Here is a 24,636-nt window from a genome sequence, read left to right as displayed (position 1 = left end):
CGAACCTCGCTCATTTGCTGAAATAGACCACCATTTTCATTTTTTTTTACAGCACATTTAACATAACATTTAGGCCAGGGGCGTAGCCATCATTTCAAAAGTGAGGGGGACAGAATGTCAAGCGATATCAGTTTTTTCTGACCTTCGTCTAATTGACTGGTTTTATTTTTAATGTTAAATCTTTTTGCTTAATTGGCTTAATATGCTATTTATGTTAAAGCAATAAAAGATGTAGATGCAGATGTTCAGTACTTTATATTTCACATGGTATTGTATATGTACTATATTGTTTACATATTTCAAATTGTTTTTGTGTACGTAGTATGTACATGCCACACAGTAATGGATACTTGCACATTCTCACTCCTCTTTATTCTTTTCAATTCTATAGTCCACGTTTTAGAAAGGAAATTAAAAAAGTCACTCAAACCACTCTATTGCAAATAAACTGTGTATTGAACTCAACTGACAAACATGTCACAATAAGGAGACCTTATATCAGTAGAACAATAAGATGCAATAAACATTTAGTGTAATTTACTTTATGCTTTCTGGCTGGTTTGTTCAAAAGCAGCATATTATTTACACAGAGTTAAAGCTAACATATATCTCAGTATTTTAAGCTGCCTACTTGAAACTGCCAAAAGTGTTTCTGCGACGTTCCTTCCCATCTATGAACTGCTGAGCAATCATCTCCCTATCTATACTGTCCAGTTTGTCACTGTGGATGTGACACACAGCAACACTGTTTAGACGAGACTGTGTCATTGTGCTTCGGAGCCAGGTTTTTAATCTTCGAAGACTGCTGAAGCTTCTTTCAGCCTCTGCTGAAGAAACAGGGCAAACAAGGAGCAACCTCACAAGCGTTTCCACTTGGTCAAAGAGTTGGCGGACTTCTGGCAACATATTCTGAAGAGTGCTTGCAGCCTCAGTAGTTGACTGATAATTATACTTGGACTTAAACATTGCTAATTGCACCCTCAGTGAAGCCCAGTGCAATTCTGGATATTGTTCCAACAGATCCCCATCAGACTCTCCTGTCAACAGTACCTTTTCAAGAGTACTGATCATAAGCAGCCCCTCTTGCTCAAATCTTTCTTGAAACTGCACACTGACAACATCCAATACCTTGAAAAATTCTGTCCTGAAGTAGTCTGCTGAGGAACTAGGTACATGTGCTGAACCCTGACCAGACAGGCGTTTCGGAGGCTTTCGAGCACGGGGCATTTCGATTGGAGACAGATTTAGGGAGTTACACATTTGTGTTGCTTTGTTGTAGACACTTTTGAATGCATCCTCTGTTCTCTTTTTTGCAATTGTGTCCTTCACACAGTTGACAGCAGCTTGCATTCCATCTACTGTCTGAGTGCGGCTCTGAAGAGAAGTATTGAGACACTCCAGCTCTTCTGTCACTTCTAAGGCAAGTAAAAGGCCAAGCAAAACATTGCCTTTTTGAAATCTATCAAACAAACCATTTGCTCTGCAAGCTGACTCTGAATGACCACATGCCATTTCCTCCAGAGAAAGTAACATTGGCTGATACTGGTTAAGCACAGCACGAATGGCAGAGGTGCGCATTGTCCACCTTGTAGGACACAAAGGTCTGATGGTTTTGACAGATCCACTCTCTGACTTGGAAATATCCTGGAAAATTGTCTTCATTTTCACAGATTGGCCAAACAACACTCCAACTTCATGAACCCACTGCAAAGAGTCACGGATAACAGGAGATGCTGTGCAAGCATGCTGTGTGATTAAATTTACACAGTGTGGACCACAGTGGACATATAATGCAAGTGGCTGACTCTCTTTGATGATGGCCTGTGCCCCTGAATATTTTCCTGCCATGTTCGCAGCACCATCATAAGCCTGTCCTCTCAGCCCAGTGATGGATAAGTTCAGACGAAGCAATACATCCTTCACAACCTTTGCCAGGCTCTCTCCTGTTGTCACAGACACTTCATACAGACCAACAAATTCCTCATGGACTATTAGATCATGATCAACATATCTTAGACAGACTGATTCCTGTTCCTTTCCTGATACATCTTGGGTACCATCCATGATGACACAAAACTGCAAGTTAGGAAGTGAATTGATGTTTTGTGCAATTCCACGAATTATAGAATTACTAAATAGATTGAGGATTTCATTTTGAATTTGTGGACAAGTATAATCAGTTTTGAGAGACAACCATTTGCTTAGGCTGGGGTCACCTTCCGACTTGTATTTTAGTAGCTGATTAAAGTTTCCCTCATCATCATCATGGCCTCTAAAAGCTAAACCTTGTCTTGCCAGAAACTGCATAGCGCTGATGATCTTTAATAGGCATTTCCTTGCCTCCTCTTGCTGCGATGCCTTTACATTGGACAGCTGAACATCTATTGGTCTTGATTCATAGATGTGTGTTGTTATGGCTGTCTTGTGACATTCTGATCCAGCATGTAATGTAAACCTCTCTCTAGCCTTCTTCCAGTTTTTAAAGCCAGTGCTGATAAAGGTGGTTTCTGTGTTTTTGACAAGATGTGATGTTTTGTTTTTAAAGGCCTTGTGGCAGTAGAAGCACAATGCTCCATCAATACCAGGCTCAAAATGGAGCCATGCAAAATCTTGGTACCACTGAGCCTGAAATTTTAGAGTTCTGTCTCGAAGCACCTGACACACAATAGTCTTGGAATCTGGCTGGTGGGGTTTTAATACAGGTACTGAAGGCCCGCCTCCTTCTACAACAGTCAACCCTAAGTCTGATGCTCTCTGTTCTGTCTATAAAAAATTACAAATTAGTCTGATTAGTAGAAGAAATATTTAAATGTACACTGTAAAAATAAAATTCAGGTCTCCAATTGAAAATTTTCTAGTGAACGATCACATCTAAATTTTTCAGTTGGCCAAATTGAATTTCTGTGAATTGATGCAATTTAATTCAATTAAAATTCAAGAAATTCAATTTGGCCAACTGAAAAATTTAGATGTGATCGGTCACAAGAAAATGTTCAATTGGAGACCGGAATTTTTTTTACAGTGTAGACATTGTTGCTAAATATTTTGTACATTCCATTCAGTTTGCAAATGCATACAATAAAAGGTACACAACAACAAAAGACCAATTTTTCGGTTCCCAAATCTAAGCCAAATCCTAAGAGACTTGATTTTAGTTATAACTTTAGTAATAACTTTTCACAAACGGAGTAGTTACTTTGTTTTGCTTATGCAAGGCAGTATAGACATAAAACACATAATGATTGTTTAATGGAAAAAAACTAAACTTATTCCATTAATTATCTTATTCCAGTCGTTTGTTTTTCCTCACCTCTGAAGCCTCCTCGAAACTTTCTGCCTCATCCTCTCTCAACTTTGAATTAACTTCTGGCTCTGTCTATTGACAATAAAGAAGTGTTTGAACTATGTTCATACAGGGAATTATGACATACAGAAGAAATGATGTACACTGCTAGACAATAGCCAATCATTTGTATCCTAAATTATCTTTCCTATATTTTCCTAATGACAATTTTATGATTGGTCTATATGGTACTACAAATATTGGTTGAACATTAAGCATAGATGTATAGAAAAATTGTACAATGTATATAAAAAAAAATTTAAAAGCCACTCTATCACTTCTCACCTGTGACGTTTCTTTTGTTTGTGTGTCATCCTGTTTCTGACCTGATAACCCTAAACTGCCTGTGTCTTGTTCAATCTTGACAACACAGAAAGAAAGTTAAATTACTTTCAAAATTGCATTTTAAACAATAAAAGAAAGAGAAAACTATAAATTAAGACCTATGTTAGAACGTTAATGCATACAATTGAATACTGCATTGCTAATGAATTGTATAATATAATAAAAATTGTAGGGTTAAACATGTCACAAAGCTGCCAGATTCAGACAGATATTTAGTGGCTGTTAATGCGTGAAAACCTGAATTCAACATTAAAAATCACATCTATATTCTAATTTTAAGAGCTTTGATAACATATATGTGAAAATAAAAGACGTTACAAAAGAAAATACACTGAAAATAAGTGCACGTTTGTGCGGAGAGCAAATATTTTCAATTTCCAGCAAAACCTGCTAACGTAATTATTCAACAAGAGAAAAAGGCTTTCATCGTTGTGCAACACAATTCGGATACATGCCAACTTACTGTGCTTGACTTTTTCGTAAAAAAGGAGTGAATAGTTTTTTGCCGTTTTGAACTCATCGCGACCTCTATGAAAATGATGATTACAGCGCGGGTGCGAGCATGGGCGTGCGGCGGCCGTGACACGTGAGGGACTGATTACCATGGAAACGTGAAAGGCACACGTATGTAGATAGATCTCGTCTCTTTGAATTTTTAATTTTAAATCTGGATTTATACACATTGCCTCGTGAAAACATCAACTGAACACAGTTTGCCGAATGCAAAAGTGAGGGGGACGAATTTACATTTTATATAAAGTGGGGGGGACACGTCCCCCGCGTCCCCCGCGTAATCTACGCCTATGATTTAGGCCTACATAACTAAAGAGAATAGAGAATTTTGGAATTAGAAAACCAAGAGTCACTGGCCTGGTACTTGAAGACGAACACATTCAGGCAATTGTCTCTTTCTCTCACACACACCAATCAGGTGACACACAGCTTTTGTTTCAGTATAAAGGAGGTCAAACACAGCATCAGCACAGCAGGAGAGAGCAAGAGTATATTTCAGCTGAGAGAACCAAAATTACAGAACAGTCTTCAAGCAACTAGATAAAGAGAAGCCCACTCAGAAAAAAACAAAAAACATTTAGATGTGTATTCATATGTACATTCAGACTTGGCCAAATAAATACATAAATAAGAATAAATTAACAATAAGCATAATTACATAAAACACAGTCAGAAGATAAGAGTCATTACTAGCTTGAACATATTTTAACCAGTTCCCAAACCAGTATAACTTTGCTATAGTTGAAAATACTGGCCCTATTCATGCCCAGCACTGGGCCGTCCCTTTGAGTTAGTGATGTGACGCCTCAGTGCAAAACAATCCAATAGTCCTTTGTGTAAAGAGCATGTTAAAAGCATAAATTCTACGGCTACATTGATGTCTTTGGGCACACACACACCAACTGTAAAGCAGAAAAATAAAAAACTTTCCAATGAGTAACAGAAACATGACTAATCTATTAAGATTTCATTTATAGTGGTCCAAAACTAAATCCAAGACTTTGATTAAAAAAGAACCATCTATGCCGTGCTTTTAAAAGTGATAAAGTATCTCACAGACTTGGATGTTTGTTTAGCAACCCTCCATGTGATAATTCAGTGCAAGTTTCACTCTTCGACTCCAACTCTTCCACCCCTAATAATACTGTATAGCATCAAACTGGCAGTCCTGTTTGTGAGGGAGGCGTTTGACAACGTTGTTACACTGATGACACTTTTACCATAAAAGTGAGTACACAACATGTCATCAGTGGACCTCCTAAATATCCGGACAGAAACAAAAGGCTGACAGTTCGAGAATCGGATAAACATCTTGTCAGCGTGGAGAAAGAACAGTTGTTACACATTTAATGTGCAGATTACAATCAGTGGTAGTATAGACTTCATATTGTGGCGTGAATCTACTACTAGGTTGGCAAGGGCCATTATGAGAAGGCAGTCTAAACCCCTCACATAAAACTGTAGGAAAAGTACAAACTGACTGGCTCAGGTTCGTCCAAGTGCCTTGCCAATTTCAGCCTATTTTTTTTTTTTTTTTAAGTGCAGCGTTTCAATGAGCAGTTTGGCCCCTTCCCCCTTCATCCGACATCTGGATCTTAAAAGGATTGGAGTACTGCAGCAGAGATATGCTAATGCATTAGCTCAGCTTTATCCAAATCCTTTAAATGACCCCCCTTCTTCTTTATAGCTGCTGATTCACTAACTGGATGCAGCCGCTGCCATCTTGTTTTCAGCTATGATGAGAACCGGGAAAAGGAAAAACAGAGAGCTGGATAACTGGGAAAAGGCTATGCATCTGAATTGGTTGTTTTGAATCAAACAACTTCGGTTGACACTCTTTTAGTAGTGAACGGCTTTGCTTTAAAAACTTATCCACCCTTAATGAGGAATAGAACTAAATAAATAACAAAATAAACAGATTCTACAAAAATCTAAAATAAATTCAAAATCTATTTGGAGGTCAACGTAAATAATAAAAATGTATGTACAAATTGACAGAGAAATTTCTGTTCCCTTTTTTGTATCCTCTATGCAACTGTAACAAAGAGACGGATACTCAAGAGAGGCGAACAGGAGGTATCTTTCAATCCTTCCATCTATCACTCATTTTAAATACTGTTCCTGCTTCGTCCACATCTGTCCCTTTTTCTGAAGCTTATGACCATGGTAATTTACAAATGATGCGCTAACCCTGCAAAGCAGATGACATTTCCCCAACCAACTGCTCCGACACAGAGGATGAGCATGTTAGAGAAAAAAAATTATCGGTTTGGTTTGAAGTCTTGTTTTTCTTCTCAAAGAGAAGATGATGGTGAATAGAGAGGGCACACAGCTTGAGTTTCTTTGCCTGCTGACCGACACTGCAGGGTCAAAGAAAGATCCACCCATTGAACTCCGTCAATCTGCCTTCTGTTTCCTATTTGGCCTAAACCTAACAATCCTGCAGCTACATCTCTATTTCTACCCCTCTCTCAGTGCGAATCAGTCTCTCTTGGGCTGTATCCATTAGCAGAGGGCAGGGAGGTTTTCGGTTCAGAGTCTGTGCTGCTAATGGCCGCTTTGTGCCGTGAGGCTCTGGTGAAGAGACGGAAGGCGCCTCTGCAGATGAGGGAAAACCAGTAAACCTGCGGGGCCATGAGCAAAGCTGCACCTGCGTTACAGTGCCAGGGCACGGACAGCGGCACCATGTAGAAGGGGATGGATGCGTACCTGTGAGAAGAGCACAAAAAAAAAACATACATAGAGTCATTGAAGTACGCAAGGCATCAGTTTACTGTCAGGAATTTGTTGTTGCCGCATCCAGTGTAGACAGCATCATTATAATGGGTTCTATCTAATTTTGTCGCACAGTGCCGCTCACGTCTGGTGTAAACACGGTGTAAGGAATTAGATGTATTTAGTATATTCTAAGTCCCTTTCGAGAAAAGTTTGAACACACGCGCGCGCACGCACGCACGCACGCACACACACACACGTTTGGATGATGCAAGTAACTAACATCAAACTATACAGTATCTGAACTTGATTTTTCACACGTTCTGAAACTGGATGACTTTTTCCGACAAAAACTACTAGGGGGTAATTTAAAGGATTTTCAAATGCAAAAAGTGCACTCTCAAAGAGCAATACCTTCCCGAGATATTTTCCATGATTTGTTCAGTTTTGGAAATTACATTTTTTTTTTAAAATCCTCTTGCTAGTGCAAGCAAATACAACTTCTTAGCCATGTGTTTGCCAGTAAAGACCACTCAGAAATGTAACTAGGAGTACAAGTGTTACTGAAAGTCTAAGGATGCTCAAATTTCAGTCTTCTGAATAATACATCAGTGCTGGAATCTTTAAATTAGAACATGCCATCCAGATTGATGATGTTTGTCCTGGTATTCCATCAATTCAAAACAACACGGCTCATGATCTTTGGTGGTTATTACAATCATTTAGGAGAAATGTGAAAATGTCTCATGTTTGAAACAAATCCTGGGTTGAGAATGAGTGAGAAATGTGATGCATATTTATGTCTGACCAAAAAAGAAAACTTCCAGATTTAGGATTTCATGTTAATATTAGAGGGACTGTGAATCAGTGGAGAAAGAGAGGATAAAAGAAAGATGGGATAGAGAAATATAAGACCTAAAAGACTGAATGATTGAGAGTGTTAAATAGTGATCATACCTGCCGTAGGCGTAGTAGAGGTAGGGGAAGAGAAGAACTCTGCAGATGAAGAAAGTGACCAGCATAAGAGCTCCATTGACTTTATGTAGGAGAGTGTGCTGTAGCTTGTACTGAGGCAAAGAAACAAAGGAGAGCACGAAGTAGAGAAAGAGAGAGTGATTAACAGATAGAAAAATATTAATAGGCAGAGCAATGAACCCTAACAACCGTGATTCAATATTCCCCACTACACATTTAACAATCAAGGAGCGAAGGAGACAAGAGAGTTGGTACAGTAAACAAGTCTGTGAAAGATCACTGTCATTCAATCAGATGTCTTAAGATTAGTCAGTCTGGTAGAAATTACCCATACACTATAAGGAAAAGAAAGAGAAATCTGAAAATCTGCTTGTCTATGTCATTCAAAAGAAAGATACGTTGACACGACAAAAAGTCTGAAAGAGATGGAAAGATGTGAGTGATTGTGTTTAGTACCTGGATGAGAATTTTTCCCAGACAGACAGACGGGGTGCTGAGTTCTGCCATGAACATCACACCCTGGAAATAATCCCCTTTGCCGTGTCTCCAGAACTAGAAAGAGAGGAAAAGAGGGAAAGGAAAGGGAAGGATGAGAAAATGAAGGGGAAGGGGAAAAGGACAGCAGGAAAGGGAAGGATGGGAATGGAAAGAGAAAGAAAAAGAAGGAAATTAGGGAAGAAAAGAAAAAAGACACAATAATGGAAGGGAATGGAAAATGGAAGGGGACGAGGAAAGGGAGAATGGAGAAAATTACAGGAAAGACAATACAATTTAAAGGAAGGGGAAAGGGGAGGAAACGTAAAAGAGAAAAGCAAATAAAAGAAAGTGGGAAGGGGAAAGGAAAGGTAAGGGAAAAGGAAGAGAAATATAAAGAGAAAGGGAAAGGAGTGGAAGGGAAGGGAAAAGAAAAAGAATCAAAAAGGGAATGGTATGAGGATACAGAAATGGAAGGGAAAGGGAATGAAGAAAAGATAAAGGAAAGTAAGAACAGAAAGAAAAAGGAAGAGAAAGTCAGACCTTTGTCAGAGGTAGACAAGCGTAGTGTGGTTTTATCAGAGGAAAGTGCTGCAGAGGTTCTCCTCTCTTATCAGTCCATAACACTTATTGCCATTTGAGTGCAGCTAATGCCAGGGTGCTGGCTGCTGTACCGCTGCCGACAGCAACAATCTCCATGGATACAGATGGAGAGTGATGGAGGGCATAATCACAGGGTGAAAGTACACAGGCCCATTCAGGACAAGTTAGACTCAGCCACACTTCAAGACACCCACATAAAGGGGTGTAACGGTACACGTATTCGTACTGAACAGTTTCGGTACAGGACTTCTGGTACGTGCACATGTGTACCGAAAGGTACCGAATTCAATTTTTAACAATAGGATGCGGAACACACTTCAATCCAAGTTCCCACACGAACATATCAAGTATTCTGTCCATTTTATCACAAAATTTAAGCGATAAATGCCGTTTGGACTCTCTTTAATGTGACGTGACAAAACACTGTATAGAGACAGAGTGCATTTAGACCACACCCACACCAGCAATCCAACGCTCTCCATTGACTTTTCCATCCTCCATCATGAGCAAACTCTCCATTGCATGAGGCTGCCTCATTGTCATTTCGGACTTATAACAAAAAGCTGCTAAGTGACAGGGTGTATAGCAAACAAGCTACAAAACACAGAAATAAGTTTTTATAAGCTGTTGACCCCCAAAAAACAGGAGACAAAAGTGTCTTTAAGGAGACAAAAGTGGATACAGGCAATAAGACGTGAAGCATCAGCAAGAAGAATGGGTACATTTTGGGATCCTGACACTCAGTATGCCTATGTGTGCAGTAAACATTTTGTCACTGTTAAGTCAAATATCCAAATGTCAGTTTTATATATTATATTTCCTGTTGCTGATTGCTGGCCGTATTGGTGTCCTGAGTGTAATTTCTTTATGGTGCCCGCGATGGTGCCATTCGCGACTTTGTAAAGCTGAGCCAATTGGGGTTGGGCTGGGGTTGTGGATGGGTCCTCTTTGGGTGCCCCCCTCAGCACTTGGTACCCTATGCGCAGTGCATGAATGCGTGTGGTGGGAGCCGTGGCTCTGCCCTCTAGTGGGTTTAGTTCTCAGTGTTGTGCTCTGTCTCAATTGCCTGTGTCCACTTTTTTGTTCTTAAAGCTACACTATGTAACTTTTCCGTCCACTAGAGGTCGCCTGTTCAAAACAAAGGCGTAGTTTGATGACGGCACGTTTGAGCGCAGAATCTCGGGACATGTGGTCTTCACCTCACAGCCGGTGGAAAACAGTCAGGATAGGACTCAGGCAGAAATCATGTTCATGGATGCGATTATTAACATTACTGTAGTCTGAAGTAGAGCAGGAGCGAGTGTTGTGGAGCTGAGCAAGGCCGCAGGAGCGATTGAAGAGCGGGACTGTTATTATGGCATAGTCGCTGGCGGGACTTTTATTATGACACGGTTGCCGGCGCTACTTCCTCTTTTCCAGTCATGAGTCTGAGGTAACCCAACTCTGTTTATCGTATTAGATATATCTGAGTGTGTTGAAAAGGAAGTTATGACGTTCGCTCGGCGGCTGCTATGACACTTGTTCACACTGCAGTGAGAGTAAAGTGTTTCACTGAATAAAACCGGAGACCGAGTGTGACGCAGATATGACGCAATCGACAGGCGACTCCCTCACACGCATAGCTCACACGTCCCGGCTCCTTGGTTAAAATAGCAATTTTCTCACGATTTACAAATAGTTTAAAACATTTGGGATATTCTAAGTACTCAACTGAACAAAATATATAACACTGGCCTAGTGGTTTCTGGATATTTTACTGCAAAAATCCTACATAGTTCACCTTTAAGGCCTGTAAACACCGGGACGAATATCGCCCGATAATCGCCAGCGTTTTTCGTGACGTTTTTCGGCGCGTCTTGAGTGTTCACACCCAAGCGATTTTCACTGGCGATGCGCCAAGTGAACGTGCACATTCAGTAGATGTTGCTCCCGGTACACAAGGCGGTGCTGTGGCACTTTACGCTTCTGACACTCGCTTGTCATGCAGAAGAAGAAGAGAGACAGTATTTACGTGCTTGAATAGTGCAAAAATAGTTTGGGCTCTGTTGTTAATATTTTTGTAATGTAAGGGCTCTCTATATAGTTTACAGCATTATCTTTAAGAAACTTTTAGTTATAATTGGATTAATTTAAGGACAGATACAAATTGTTCAGTAAACTACCGTTTAATGAAAATAAATAAAAAGCAATTTTAAATTTAGTTTTCTCTCCCTTGCTCCCATGCTGACTTTAAAATCAAGGTACGTACCGAACCATCCGTTTTGTGTACCGTTACACCCCTACCCACACAGCATGATCCCATCAAATCACTCTTAAACAGTCATGAAGCCAAAACTGTTACAACACTCTAAACATAAGGCCAGACTGGCTCTGGGCATAATCATATACCTAAAAAAAAAGTACTTTATATGTGTGTGTTTATGAAAAAACATATGTTAATGGCACACCATCCTCATTCCACTCACCACTGAGACAGGGAAACAGACAGTAACCATGACGACATGGTGCAAGACCATAAGGAACTCTCTGCGCAGATAGCCGATGATGGCTGACCTCATCGGTTTGGCCTCGCTATCCTCCTCGTGATCTTTGACCTGAAGTTTGTACCAGTAGCACAAGAACATGGCATAGATGTCATAGATGAAGTAGGGGACCGCAAAGAGGATATAGCTGCTGGTAAGCCAATGCCTGGACAGAGGGAGCAGAGAGAGATATGGGATGAAAGATCGAGATAAATTGAGAAACAGTGTTATATACACATACATACACATTTACACACACACACTATATATACACACACCGATCAGGCATAACATTATGACAGGTGAAGTGAACAACACTGATTATCTCTTCATCACGGCACCTGTTAGTGGGTGGGATATATTAGGCAGCAAGTGAACATTTTGACCTCGAAGTTGTGTTAGAAGCAGGAAAAATTGGCAAGTGTAAGGGTTTGAGCGAGTTTGACAAGGGCCAAATTGTGATGGCTAGATGACTGGGTCAGCAACTCCAAAACTGCTGCTCTTGTGTTCCCGGTCTGCAGTGGTCAGTATCTATAAAAAGTGCTCCAAGGAAGGAACAGTGGTGAACCGGCGACAGGGTCAATGATCAACTTTAACATGATTATTTCCCAGTCGTCCTTTATATTTGATAAGGATTTAAAAAAGAATTTTGCAGATATTATGCTCAGAAAAGCAACATTTCAAACCTGTGCAGATTAAATGAACTTTCCATTAATTATTGCCTGATATTTCTATGAACATGACCAAGGTGCTCAGTACTGCACCTGAAGGTTACAGGCAGGTGTGTTGGCCTTGAAAATATAACACCATGTATACAAATTTTTATTTAAAAAACCCTCTAAGATTCTGATAAATCTCTCATTTTGTGTTGCATGCAAGATAAACATTCCTACAGGTTTACAACAACAATATGGGAGTAAGTAAATCATGACATTTTCATTTTGGGGTGAAGTATTCCCTTAAAATTTGACTAGCAAATCAAGCACCAGTCAGATTGTAGAGGCAGTAAAACTATTTACAAAAATATGAAGCAGCACAAATGTTTTCAACATTAATAAGAAATGTTTCTTGAACACCAAATAAGCATATTAGAATGATTTCTGAAGGATCATGTGACACTGAAGACTGGAGAAATTATGCTGAATAATGCACTCAATGACTGGCTGTCTGAATGGTGTCCGCAGAATAATAAAGGGTTCATAGACAATTGGAAACGTCACAGAAGTCAGATAAATTCCAACACATAGAGACTCTCTCATCATATAGAGACTGTGCCCATGTCTAGTAAACACAAACAACTCCTAAACTTATTTAAAAGGTAAAAATCTGATGTTCAACAAATAGAAAAACAGACATAATACAGATGAACAAAGAATAAAGCTGGGTTTGCTGAATATTAGATCCTTTTCTACAAAATAACTTATTGTAAATGATATGATCACAGATCATAACCTAGATGTGCTGTTTGACAGAACCCTGGCTAAGTTAGTACTGATAAAGATAAAGTCTTAATTGTTGGTGATTTTAATATCCATGTAGATAATGAAAAAGACGCATTGGGATTGAAATTCATAGACATTCTAACCTCTATTGGTGTTAGACAACATGCGCCTGGACTCATTGTCGTAATCATACTTTGGTATGTTTCATCTAATTAAAAAAATTAACAGAATGCATAGATGATATAAAGAAAAAAATGGATGACTAGTGATTTACTAGTCTACTACTTAAATCGGAAAAAACAAACAAACAGAGGTTTTATTTATTGAAGAAAAAACCTCCTGTAGCAAGATTTAAAGGCTCAGGGATGGAGGAGGCATGAACCGGCGAACGTTCAACAAACTTTAATTCCAAAATAAACAAACAACAAAACAAAAGTAAAACGGCAGCCCCTCAGGGACGACTGCTGCATATAAACATAATGAAACGCATAAATAATCCAGGTCTCCGTGAGACTCGAGACTGGTGTGACGTGCAGGTGACGCTCATTAGCACTTGCGCTACCAGACTCGCTCCGTTCCCACGGCTCTCGGCCCCACCCTGCTAGCCACATACCCCCCCATCTCCCCTCACAGGCTGGGGGTACCCTCAAGACTGCGCTCTACTCCCCCACCCATCACAGTGGCCGCAGCACCTGGGGGTAAGGACAGATGAGGCGAGAGAAAAGGAGACGGAAGGATGAGGAAAGAGAGGGGAGAGAGGGAAAAAAAAATCTTGGTCCAATTTGCAAAATGTACTGCCGCTCTGTCCTTAACTAGCCGGGAGAACTTCTCCACGTTGCCTGAATACCTCAGGTGGACAGACTTACCCCTCACCCCCACTATTCCCTGATGCCCAGCGACAACGAATCCTCATCAGCATCCGGCGGCGAGGCACCATTCCCATAGCACCAGCTCCTCCACATGCTGGTGGCTGGATGCAGACCCGGACGTTGGCAAACTGCAACATCTGCAACCACTCAGCAACCGCCCCTTCATGCTTTGGTTGACGGAGGTGAGTATAGCCGTCACCTCACCGAGCTCTCCAGCTTCACGAGCGTCCTTGGTGGCAGATTCTTGGAATCCAACTCGAAAGTACAGCAAATTCCCCACAGCGGCGAGTACTCTATGACAGCGCGTCCCTCCTTCCTCCCAAGTTTCAGCACAAATTTAGCAAGATTTAAAGGCTCAGGAAAGGAGGAGGCGGGAACCGGCAAATGTTCAACAAACTTTGATTCCAAAATAAACAAACAACAACAACATGTAAGTAAAGCGTCAGCCCCTCACGGAAGACTGCCGCATAAAAACAAAGAAAAACACAACTTGAATAGTCTAGGCCTGGTCCTCTCTCGTCTTGCACAGTCGTCAATCCTTTTATTCTTCCGGAGCTCCTGCGTGAGACTCGAGACCACTGTGGCGTGCAGGTGACGCTCATTAGCACTCGCGCCACAGGCCTCACTCCGTTCCCATGGCTCTCAGCCCAGTCCTGCTTGCCACACCTCCGCACGTAATAACCAAGAATCAGTAAGAACACTTGATGGCTGCTCTGTCAGGTCTTACTCGTCAGTTAGGAACCTGGGTGTGCTCTTTGATACCAAACTTTCATTTGAAAGTAACATTTCTAGCATCTGTAAAACCGCATTTGTCCATCTTAAAAATATATTTATATTAGGGCTGGGCAGTATATTGAGTGTGTACAGTATATCAATATATTTTTTAGAAACAATATGGAAATGTAAAATGGAGTCCTAAACATGACATGCTTTATATTAAGGGCTTCAAATTAACTAGCAAGATATAGTTAACACGTATAGTTTAAATCAGCTTGCCCTGTCAGATGCTCTGACGCATACATATGCTGACTGACAGATAAATCCTTGCGCTGTTTAATGCGTTTGAGATGTGGTGCTTTCCTCAGTGCATAACTTGCATTTCAGAGGTATATTCACCATCTGTAAATGTTAGAAAGTCATGCAAATATGTCCATTTTGCTGTCAGGAGAGGACGTGAAGTAAACTGTCTAAACCCAGCCTGATATGCCGGCGATTTGATTTCGCCCTGCAGCTCAGTCTGGAAACCTGTACATTCATTTTTCCTGCTTCTGTTACACTTTTGCGGGAACCAATCACAGACTGGCTTATCCACCTGGCACGCTACTGGCGGGTTTAACACGATGACGGATAGAGAACCGATGGATTGATGCCCGTTGATCACGCCTCTTGTGGTCTGATTGGTTGAAGGACTATCCAATTATGTACAGAGTCATTTGAATTATGCTTGTTTATCACACCTCTCGTGCAGTAGAAAATGCATAGCAGACTCCCCAGACCAATGTCCAATCTTAAATTTAGCTTGGTCTGGTGATAGCAGACAAGACGTGAAGTGAATCTCAGCTAAAATTCAGGCTTCCATGAATGAGTGCCGGCGTGGGCATTCGTACCAAACAGACGTAGCGCAATTGAATAGGTGCACAATAACTCTTGACTAAAATATACATATTGCTAAAATATTTGTTGTTTGACAATAAATGTGCCATAGTGGAATTTTAAACCTACAAGTAAGTGTATTTTTATGAGTGACCATTATAAATGGGGTAATCAAATGTAGGCTAATATAATTAGTCTGTTGCTTTTGTTTTTATTTTCATTTTTAGGTTTAGTAAATCTAAATTGATTTTGTTTTTTTCTTAGAATGTTAAAATGTAATGTCATTTTAACACCTTTTGCACATAATATATTGCATAGCCTACATTACATTCAACATTTTTTTTCATAGCCTTCATTATCAACATTGTTTGTATGACATCATTGGGCAGGATGTGAATTTTTTTTTTTTTTAAATAAATAAAACAAATTTTAATCCAAAACAGAAAAACAAAGAAAATAGCTAGATATATACCGTATATTGCCATTTAATAAAAAAATACAGATTTTTTTGGCCATATCACCCAGCCCCAAGTTAAATTACAACATATGCTCTCAATGACAAATGCAAAAAAGGTTTATTATAATGCTCTACTGGGTGGTTGCCCTGCTCATTTAATAAATAAACTCCAGCTGGTCCAAAATGCAGCAGCTCCAGTTCTTACTAGAACCAGGAAGTATGACCATTAGACCTGTTCTGTCAACAGTACACTGGCTCCCTATTAAACATTGCATATTTAAAATCTTGCTAAATACTTACAAAAGCACTAAATGGTTTAGCTCCTCAGTACTTGATCGAGCTCTTAACGCATTATACTCCATCAAATCTATTGCGGTCACAAAATTCTGTCCAGATAATACCTACAATATAAAAATCAACAGCAGACATTAGATTCTTTTCCTATTTAACACCAAAATCTGGAACAGTCTTCCTAGCATTGTTCGGGAGGCAGACACACTCTGTCAATCTTAAAAAAAAACTCACCTCTTATATTCTCACATTTCTATAATTCACAACCGTTAAAGGATTGTTAGCCTTCATAAATTAGTTCAACCAGAACCGGGAACACTTCCCATAACACCCGATATACTGGTTACGTCACAAGAAGAATGGCATTTACACTAATATTAGTCTCTCTGTTTATCCCGAGGCTACTGTAAGTCAGCCATATTCGGTCCGTATCCAGATCCGATGGTGGACCTGCACCTAGCAAAGACTACCAGAACCAGACAAATCCTCTGCACAGACCTATGACCAGCTTTGTCTCCATACTGGCGTTATGAATCCGATCTTCCGAATTGGATCTGAATGCTACCGATCCACAATTTGATTTCTGACTTGTGATGCAGCCTACACCCTAAAAACAACAATAACAACAACAACAACAACCACACTGTATTCGTTCATTGGCCAGAGGAGAAGTGCCCCCGACTGAGCCTGGTTTCTCCCAAGGTTTTTTTCTCTATTCTGCCACCTGATGGTGTTGGGGTTCCTTGACCCTGTCGCCTCTGGCTTGCTTAGTTGGGGACACTTAATATTCAACCAAAAAATATTGATTTTACTGTACTGACACTATAGGATGAGAAGTGAACCGAGCTGGATGTCGACATAACTGTTTTCTGCAGAACTGCTTCATATAAACTAATTTAATAATCTTTTCAGCAGAACTGAATCAACACTGAACTGACTTCAGCCCTTAAAGAATGACACTATTTTCTTTTAGAGCTGCTGTACAGCCGAACTGTTTGCATCATTGAATAATTTTTCTATTATCACTGTAAAGCTGCTTTGAAACAATCTGTATTGTATAAAGCGCTATAAAAATAAAGGTGACTTGATTTGACTGAAAATGCTGAAAATGGCACTTGCCAGCTTTTTTTACAGTATTTTGATCAAATAAATACAGCTTTGGTAAGCATACAAGATGTCTTTGAAAAACATTAAAAATATTACAGACTTTCGAATAATAAAAATTGGGCAAGATGTCCCAAAGTATGTTGAAAAGAGTATTTCAAAAGTCCCCAGATGGTCTAGTATTTCCAGTACATTTTTGAAGTGCAGATCTGTGCACACTCTAATGGTTACATTTCATCTGCAACAATGTGAACTTTTATAAAGATCCGTTTGGCCATTCACTTTTAAATGCATCCTTATGCAAAAATATTAGGAGTTCTCCCCATGAAAGACCCACACCTGGAAGATCAACATGCTACTTCTTATCCCTCCAATACAGAAGGAAATTAAATAAATGTTAAGGATGTTAACTGTGTAAACTTGCCTGTCAGTCATCTTGTCAGTGACTGGATGTGCGTAGCTATGCGACAGAGCGTCCCTTAAAGATCCAATTTTATGACATGATAGTATGTCCCAAAGCTGGTCTACTCTTCTGCTACACACTCTATGTACTTTTACTCCATAAAGAGTACATACTTTTAAGGCGTAGCATAAGTAGGTAAATGGGGACACAGCATTAGTCTAATTCCCAGACTTCCTGTTCCCCTGATGTTGCATTTACATCACATAGCCTGAGTAATTGAGTTTACCTGGCTTAAATCATTTATGAAACATGATTGCTTTGACCTATTTGAACTGCCATTCTTAATTCACTTGTGGGCCTTCAAGTTGAGGCAAAAAATAAATGAGATAAACAGTTTAAAACGAGATGAATTCAACTAGATGAGGAAAATCAAATTAGAGCCAACCCTTTTCCATAAACCATCAGCGTGAACACATCAAATGGGTTTTAGGAGTGTTGAGATGCAGCTTTAAATTATGAACTGAAACCGCTGACTAAAGCCATCATAAAAAGTCACCAAGTTTTTCCAGAGTATTTTGCAAGTCTACTCTCTCTCTCGCTCCCTTTCCCCTGGCTTGGTGTGCCACAATGGATTTACAGATAGAAACTAATTAGGTTAAGAGCCTAATTAGATTATTCTGACAAAGTATGCATAGGAGGAATAGCACATTCTTAGAAACACTCAGAGTTAAGGGAATACTTCCGCACTCCTACACATCTGGGAACAATTCCATAGAAATTAGAGAATTCTCAGCTGTATACGCAAATGAGAGAGACACGTGCACATGGGAAAACAAACAAACACTAAAGTAAAGCAGTGTTGTGTTTAGAATAGTGAATCTTCCTGCTGATAAAAATCAACTACCACGAAAAAACAACAACAAAAAAAAAAAAAATTATGGATCTAGCCATAATGCACATCTTCAGCTGATACTCACTGGTCCTCGATGATGTCTTTACAAGAACAGGCGATGATGTACCCGGCAGAGGACGCCATAATGGCTTGAATAGAGGACACCAGCCTGAGAAAGGAAAAAAACCCACATGCTTTTAAAGAGCCAAAACATACTGCAAACACCCTTACATAAGAGATATTTGAAACCATTGATAGCAGATTTTGATAACACCAGTTAAAGGAAGGGTCATTTAAGCAGTATATTTCACAGTAACTTTTCTAGCCAAGAAGAAAAGTTCATCAATGCATCAGACATAACCTGCAACATCTTTACTCAGCAGTTCGTAATCAGATACGTTTCTTGCAAAAATGCCCACAAAACATGATAATAATCTCTGCCACAAACTCACAGCATTACATTTAGTGATAGACCAGCATAACCTACAAAATAAGAATGTTTTGTATTGCTCTTAAGATAACATTTAAGAAATGTTCATATACCCGAAAAGAATGTTCTTAAAAATCATTGTAAATAACTTCTTAAAAACCCAAATGTAAGATGTTTAATTAATTTATTGGGTTATTTCAAATATTAAGCATTACAACATAACAGCAGCTAGCTAAATATAATATTTATTACTACTCTAAAGTGACACAGATTGATAATTTATGCTTATATGATGCGCTCACTCAAGTTAGAACTAGCAAGGCAGCACAACACACACACACACACACACACACACACACACACACACACAGATACCGGACGCATTCACTCTAAAGAGCGCAAGACAGACAGAGCACAAATGAATGGGAAAGACCGCTGCATCTTGAGACAGGCTCTTTAAAAGTAACAATTTAGATGGCACGGCACATTAAAAATACGATGCCGAGTTATTAACTCCCGCCCAGCCAATCACAATTAAAATAATCTGCACATCTATTATGAGATCTACGGTAATCTGCAGGCAGCGGAAAAAAGACAGGCTTTGAGGTGTTTTCCATTCAGCGAGTCTTCAGCAATACACGCCTTTCAATCAAATAACATCTTTCGTTTTCTTCTTAAGATAATGTTCATGAATCCGGCCCCTGATTGGTTGATTGTAATCCATTACATACCTTTCTATCAAATTTATCTGACATTATCAAGATGAATTTGTTCTGACAGTTTAACTCTGAGTTCTTGTCATATTTTATTACCATTTTCTAAACTATAGCGAATAAACTGTGATTATGTGAGAAAATGTTGAAGGTGTCTGAATACATTTTGGTTTGACTGTATATCACTATATTCACTGATGCAGATATTTATCCTTTATTATATAATATATATATACAATTTATCATATTTTTTTTTAAACTGAATATTAATTAAAAATCACACACACAACAAAATACAATTATGAAGCCACTGCCATTTATAAACAAAACGAGGATAGAATATATTCTTTACTGACATACATGTTCTGTGAGGCTAAATATATACAAGTAAATAAAAGCAGGTAGTTTGAGCCTGACAGGACCGCTCAACACGTCTCACTTTCTCTTCCCTTATTTACCTGGACGAGACAATGACAGCATCCTTCTCGCTCCATATGAGCCCAGGACCATGTTTCAGGATTCGCTTAGACAGCAGGAAAAGGCCGGGGAAGAATATGGAGCCAGCTGCAAGGATGCTCAGCATAATCTCGGGAAATGTTGCTCAACGTCACGGTCTGTCTTAAGGGAATAAATATCACACATTTTAGGGTTTTGCTTTTGTTTTTAAAACATCCATATATACATTCTATTGTATAAATAAATATAAGAACAACCTTGAAAACCTTCAAACATTTTTTTTTGTTTTTTTGTTAGCATTTGGTTTCAAACTCAGCATTATAACTTGATTCTCACCTAAATCTGTTCACTGAAAGAAAGGAGAGAGAAGGGCAAGGTAAAGACAGAAGGATGAAACAAATGGGGAGAGTAAAAAAGGAAAATTAGACCACAAAAATGCACTTCAGAAGACAAAATGACAAACAAGCAACACATATACCTACATAAATGCAACATATATAAAACGTACTGTGCCAATTACACCAACATATTAACTTTAACTACCACTAAACTCAACAGTCAGGTCTACAAGACTATGAGGTACATATTGCAATGGCATGACACGGATTGATTCCCCATATATCTTCAGGAGAATTCCAATGCAACTGCATCCCTTCACTGGTCTCATTATTGCATTGTAAGGAGTCCTATATTATATATACATATATATCAGCAGAAGAAGCTGGGATGGTGGGGGTGTCCGTACGAAAATAGCCACAGAAAGGATTAGCAAGCAAGAGATTTAGAAAGATTAATGCAGGGAGAGGGAGGGGAGCGAGACGAGAGAAGAGCAAGAAGAAAGAAAGAGGGTGGGTGGGAGGGTGTTGGCCGTAATTCAGTGGTACAGTGAGGGAAACCTTGTGGGAGGAGGTGAAAGGGAGTGGATTACTCCTGTTATTGCAACATTGGGACTGTGGGTGCATGTCTGCAGCAAGTCAATCACAAAAGCTAAAAAGATTTTACAGAAATCAATTTATATCAGCCAAATTAGGGAGTTACAGACATAACAGCGAATGTGCGTTAGTTCACTAACGATTCTGTTCATGCAACGTGTCAATAATTCAAGGGACTGAACAGTACAAGCAAATCCTATTATGAAAACATATAACAGCGCAACACATGATGCTTTTGCATTTTAAACAGATTCAGAGACTCTAAATCTGCTGCAAGCTATATTACAAAACCCTCCACCATTCCCCACGTCAGCTCGGGTCACGCTCTGATTTTCTCCATTCATGTAAACAGAAGCAAAGCAGCACGCGAGCAGCTCGCAGATTCACAACGCTACCTTCAGAGCTAGCAGACTAGCGGCATCCATCCTATTGTCATCGCCAGCAGTCCAGCAGCACACGAGGCAGAGGGAGTCTTGTCGAGAACTCTAGCTAACAGGTTGTACGCGACAGGCCCACTGGCTGTGTGTGCTTACGGCAGCCAGTAATGAACCGCTTTCCACCCCACATGGTCGATAAAAAAAAAGAAAAGAAAAAAGAAAAAAAAAATAGCTAAAACTGGGATGCGCCCCCAGAGCCCCAGATACGATATGATTATTAAGTGTTCAACCCGTGCCATGCAACTCTTCTGCTGCACCCCATTTAGACCCAGAGACTAAAAAAAAAAACAGTATGTCTTATTTATACACCAAATGAGCCATACATCATAATCAATTACAAGATTTTTTATGATTTTTTTTTTATTATTTCTGACATCCATCATTTCTATAATATATATATATATATATTACTGGGGTGAGTATATTATCAGGGGAAATTTTCATTGTGAAGTGAACTAATCCTTTAAGAAAATTTACCAGCCAAATATATTTTACATAGGCCTACTAGTGAAAATTCACAACCCTCTTTTCCAATTTCAATACCACAGCTAAAACTACTAGCTTAACTAATATAATATACTAGCCTACATTTTTAAAGACAAGTAAACAATCAAATTACAAGCGCAATAGAACAAATAAATACAATACAACAAATTTACAAATAAAATAAACGGTGCTCTTTAGGCAGGTCTAACAGTTTTCAGGTAACGAAATTTAATAAACTAGGCTAATCAAATAAATAGCATAGTCTTCATATCCTTTTTAAAGTTCCAAAGCAGCAAGTGATTTTTTTCCTTTGTCCTTTGTTGTTTGATTAACATTAAAAATGCAGAAAGTAGCAGGATTGCGTTCACTTGAGATACAACCGACTGTTTACTAGGATACTCGCCGAGACAGGCATTTTTTGACATCATTTTGAGTGAATTTATCCATTCAAGCGCAGGAAGGCATGAAAGAGCTCAACTTTGCGCGCTGTCTGAAATGCGTCTTTCAGATGTTTAAACTTCCCACATAGCACGCGAGTAACGAATTCCCTATTCATGTGTTCCAGTGCTTGAATATTTACACTGGAAAGGCTAAAACTTTTGTGATGATGCAGCACTAACCCAACACTTTAGTTTAGTGTTTTTGTTAAACATGTTATAAGTAATTACTATAGTAATAACCGCAAATTATGCATGATTACATGCAACTACTAAACAATAAATAAATAAGTGGCTGGAATAATACTATTCCAAAATATTACGGTTAACATACAACAGTTTAAACAAAGAAACAAGTCATATAAAGTTATTGAAACAAGTATGTCCCCTATGAATGGCTATATTCCTCTGCAGGGCTCAAACCTGCAACCTTTCAATATCCAGCTCAGGTGTTTTCTTATAATACTATGTCACACCAACCACAGCTTTGTCATATCCCCTTAGAGACACAAAGTTGAAATGTCATCGCATTAAATTTGTTTAGATGACTATTGCTGTTACAGGCATTATGGTCAGAGCAAATTATTCATTCCACAACTTTGGTTAGGGATGGTCTGACTGAAAATGATAATTTTGGTGAAGATGGCACAAACGTATTACGGAAACCATAACAAGCAGTATTATGCATAAAAACACCAGAGAAAAGTAATAGAAGTGAGAACACATACATTGAGTCTGAATGGGTTAAAACATTCATAAACGAGGACAGGGTCATATTGGACAAGAGCAAGAGAGGCAAGCAAAAAAGGGGAGATTATTACTTTAAGGTTGAGCGGCGTCGGTTATAGGGCAGGACAATCCTGTCACAGTCTTGCAGAAATCGGATCACAAGGTCCATGAAGCATCTGTGAGACGTTCGACATGATGTTGTCGATGTATCCTTAGCTCTTGATCCCAGAAAGCTTGCTTCACAGTTTTGGTTTAGCAGCACCTTCTGGGGAAAATACACATGTTAACAACAATGAGAAAGACGCAATAAAAGTGTTTAAGGACGAACAATTTTAATGCAAAGTTTGTCTCTGAGCTGTCTGTCTTCATCCAGTGCATCCCTACATACAACAGAGCTGATCCGCGTCCAGCTGGTCTTCACAAAGCTATAACTCAAGCTGAGTCAGCAGATCACAAGCTGCAGTGGTCAGACATGACCACACTCAAACATTAGCCTTGCAAATGACTTAATTTAAATGAAAATGCAGGCTATCCGTGGCAGAGAGCGGATACCTGCGCCAGATGGATGAGAGATAAGCAGGTCTCCAGGCAACCACTTTGGTCCCCGGATCTGCCTCTCTGACCACCTCACTTGGATTAGACAAAACCAGTGGGCACCGAAGAAGGCAGGGAGGGTGGAATGGCTCATATTTGACTACAAAACATGTGCAAATTCTGAACCAAATGCCGAAGGTTATCTAAATAATGGCGTTATTCTAATTCCTATGTAGGCAAAGCAGAGAAAGACACACGCTAGCTTTCAGGCTAGCGCTGTGCTAACATGACTCAGAGCCTCGCTGAGCGGTTAAATACAGCCGTGGTCTCCGTTGTCTTTTTACATAACCTTTAACTAATATCACCGGAGAAGTCAACAAAAAATTACACGGAAACGGAAAAAACGGGTTAACTTACTGTGCATCGTTCTCGATTCCGGAATCACGTCTTTTCGACTGGTCTCAGTCTTAAAATGTGTTGACAAGAGATTAATTTTACTTTTAAATCTGCACCGCGACTCTTAGTAACTAACCGCTGATTGGCTAAACGAGACGAACGCGACAGATTTCCCCTTCGTTTATTGGTTTATGGTTTGATTGACAGTAAATCTGACCAATTGCGAGTAAAAACAAAGTGACCTGATAGTGCGAGACTGCATTAACTATTTATGGTCCGCCGTCTTTTCATTGTTTTAGCAGTCCGTACTAGAAAGACAGAATTGCCAATATTTTGCTGATGCACATAATTATTATTTGCTCAGCACACCAGAACAGAGTGTACATTTGTGTATAGATTTTTATAAAACTGGGTGATTATATGAAAGGCTGCCTATGAGTTTAACATCGACTTACTCCATCTAACCGTATCTGATAAATTATAATATTTGATCTAGTTACATGAAAACAGGTGGAGAAACCTCTATCACTGTGATATAAAGATAC

General features: G+C 39.4%; 1 protein-coding gene across 6 annotated transcripts; it reads right to left on the bottom strand.

Annotated features, from left to right (window-relative positions):
* Positions 1-4,667: 4,667 nt before the first annotated feature.
* tlcd3ba (TLC domain containing 3Ba) lies at positions 4,668-24,205 on the bottom strand. 6 transcript variants are annotated; one of them, XM_079825193.1, is made up of 8 exons: positions 24,113-24,205; positions 23,254-23,426; positions 20,143-20,302; positions 18,627-18,710; positions 11,434-11,656; positions 8,348-8,443; positions 7,874-7,983; positions 4,669-6,910 (listed from the first exon to the last, which is right to left on the bottom strand). In XM_079825193.1, exons 3-8 carry the CDS (start codon positions 20,265-20,267, stop codon positions 6,673-6,675), a joined length of 876 nt encoding a protein of 291 aa, XP_079681319.1. In that variant the 5' UTR covers positions 20,268-20,302; positions 23,254-23,426; positions 24,113-24,205; the 3' UTR covers positions 4,669-6,672. The 6 variants fall into 6 exon arrangements, with proteins under 6 accessions (XP_079681320.1, XP_079681319.1, XP_079681322.1 ...); XM_079825196.1 differs by lacking the exon at positions 24,113-24,205 and adding an exon at positions 23,714-23,983; XM_079825194.1 differs by lacking the exons at positions 23,254-23,426; positions 24,113-24,205 and adding an exon at positions 20,613-20,818 and having other exon boundaries at positions 4,668-6,910.
* Positions 24,206-24,636: the final 431 nt, after the last annotated feature.

This window comes from Gobio gobio (assembly GCF_949357685.1).
Source record: "Gobio gobio genome assembly, chromosome: 1".
Taxonomy (NCBI): Eukaryota; Metazoa; Chordata; class Actinopteri; order Cypriniformes; family Gobionidae; genus Gobio; species Gobio gobio.
This window is presented reverse-complemented; position numbering and strand designations above follow the sequence as displayed.

Coding starts and splice junctions, on each gene's coding strand:
- tlcd3ba (XM_079825193.1), bottom strand. CDS start 20,267: ATGCTGAGCATCCTTGCAGCTGGCTCCATATTCTTCCCCGGCCTTTTC. Junction 11,657..18,626: donor AAAGACATCATCGAGGACCA/GTGAGTATCAGC, acceptor CCCTCTGTCCAG/GCATTGGCTTACCAGCAGCT. Junction 7,984..8,347: donor TGGGAAAAATTCTCATCCAG/GTACTAAACACA, acceptor TCTTTGCCTCAG/TACAAGCTACAGCACACTCT.